We start from the raw sequence: 1,030 nt of genomic DNA on the forward strand, positions 1-1,030 counted from the left end.
CTCAGGTCATCTAGGTCAGTGGCGAGTGCCTTCTCTGACTGAACCATCTTGCTAGATCAATTTCTGTTGTTGTTTTGGGTTTTGTCTTTTTGTTTCTGTTTTTTTTTTTTTTTTTTTGAGACAGGATCTTATGTATCCCAGGCTGGCCTTGAACTTACTATGTAGATGAGCATGGTCTTGAACTTTGGATCCTCCTGCTTGAACTTCTATTACAGGTATGCGGGTATGTGCACCACACCCAGCTAACGTGCTGCTGTGTAGAGAATCCTGGACTTTATCCATGCTAGTCAAGCATTATACCAGCTGAGTCACATTCTCCAGTCCCCAGGTTTACTTATTTATTTATTTTTTAAGAGCTAAGGGCCAAGTGAGATCCGAGTAAGAGATCTTAAACCAGAGTATTCTAGCCTTTCCTTATTCAGTAGCCCCAGATGTCTCATATCAAAGGTCCATACTCTTTAAAATACAACTAGTTTGCTCGCCCTCATTTCTTCGTTTATGTATTCAGCAAACGCCCTCCGTCTATGGCGGAGGCAGGTAAGCAGAATGAAGATGCCTTCAAGGCAGAGGCGCGGTATTCAAGCACCAACACCCCAGTGCTGGAGCTGTGCATGGTGTGGATGCATAAGGTTCTCGGGGAAGCTGGATGGCTGGGGTATGATTGGAGTATCTCTTAAGGGTTCACAGGCCAGAATTTAATCACTATGTGAAATAGTGTGTGCGTATGTGCTGGGGGAACGGAGTCTCGTTATGGTGTTCAGAGGTGGGCTTTTGGGAGCTGATTAGGGCTGGGTGGGGTCATCAGGAGAGACATTTGCAATTGAATCTTAAAGGTTTTGTAAGAAGAGGCTACACACATACAGCACTCTCTTTATTTCTCACCATGTGATATCCTATGTCAGTATCAAAGGCAATTTGAGATGTAACTCTTTGACTCAGAATCATATGCCAAAATAATCATGTTTTTATAAAGTTATAAAGGCTAAGACACTCTGAGACAGCTCAGTTGGTAAAGGGCTTGCCTTCTGAG

The 1,030-nt window shown here is 43.4% G+C and overlaps 1 protein-coding gene across 1 annotated transcript in view; it reads left to right on the forward strand.

The window, feature by feature from the left end:
• The window catches only part of LOC110333478 (eukaryotic translation initiation factor 5-like), a gene marked incomplete at its 5' end in the record, with an annotated part of 21,176 nt that overhangs the window by 8,817 nt on the left and 11,329 nt on the right, over positions 1 to 1,030 (forward strand). Inside the window, 1 exon segment of the mRNA XM_021215042.1 lies at positions 509 to 655. Within this exon segment, the coding sequence (XP_021070701.1) occupies positions 509 to 655 (147 nt within the window).

Source organism: Mus pahari, chromosome 15, assembly GCF_900095145.1.
Source record: "Mus pahari chromosome 15, PAHARI_EIJ_v1.1, whole genome shotgun sequence".
In the NCBI taxonomy this organism is placed as follows: Eukaryota; Metazoa; Chordata; class Mammalia; order Rodentia; family Muridae; genus Mus; species Mus pahari.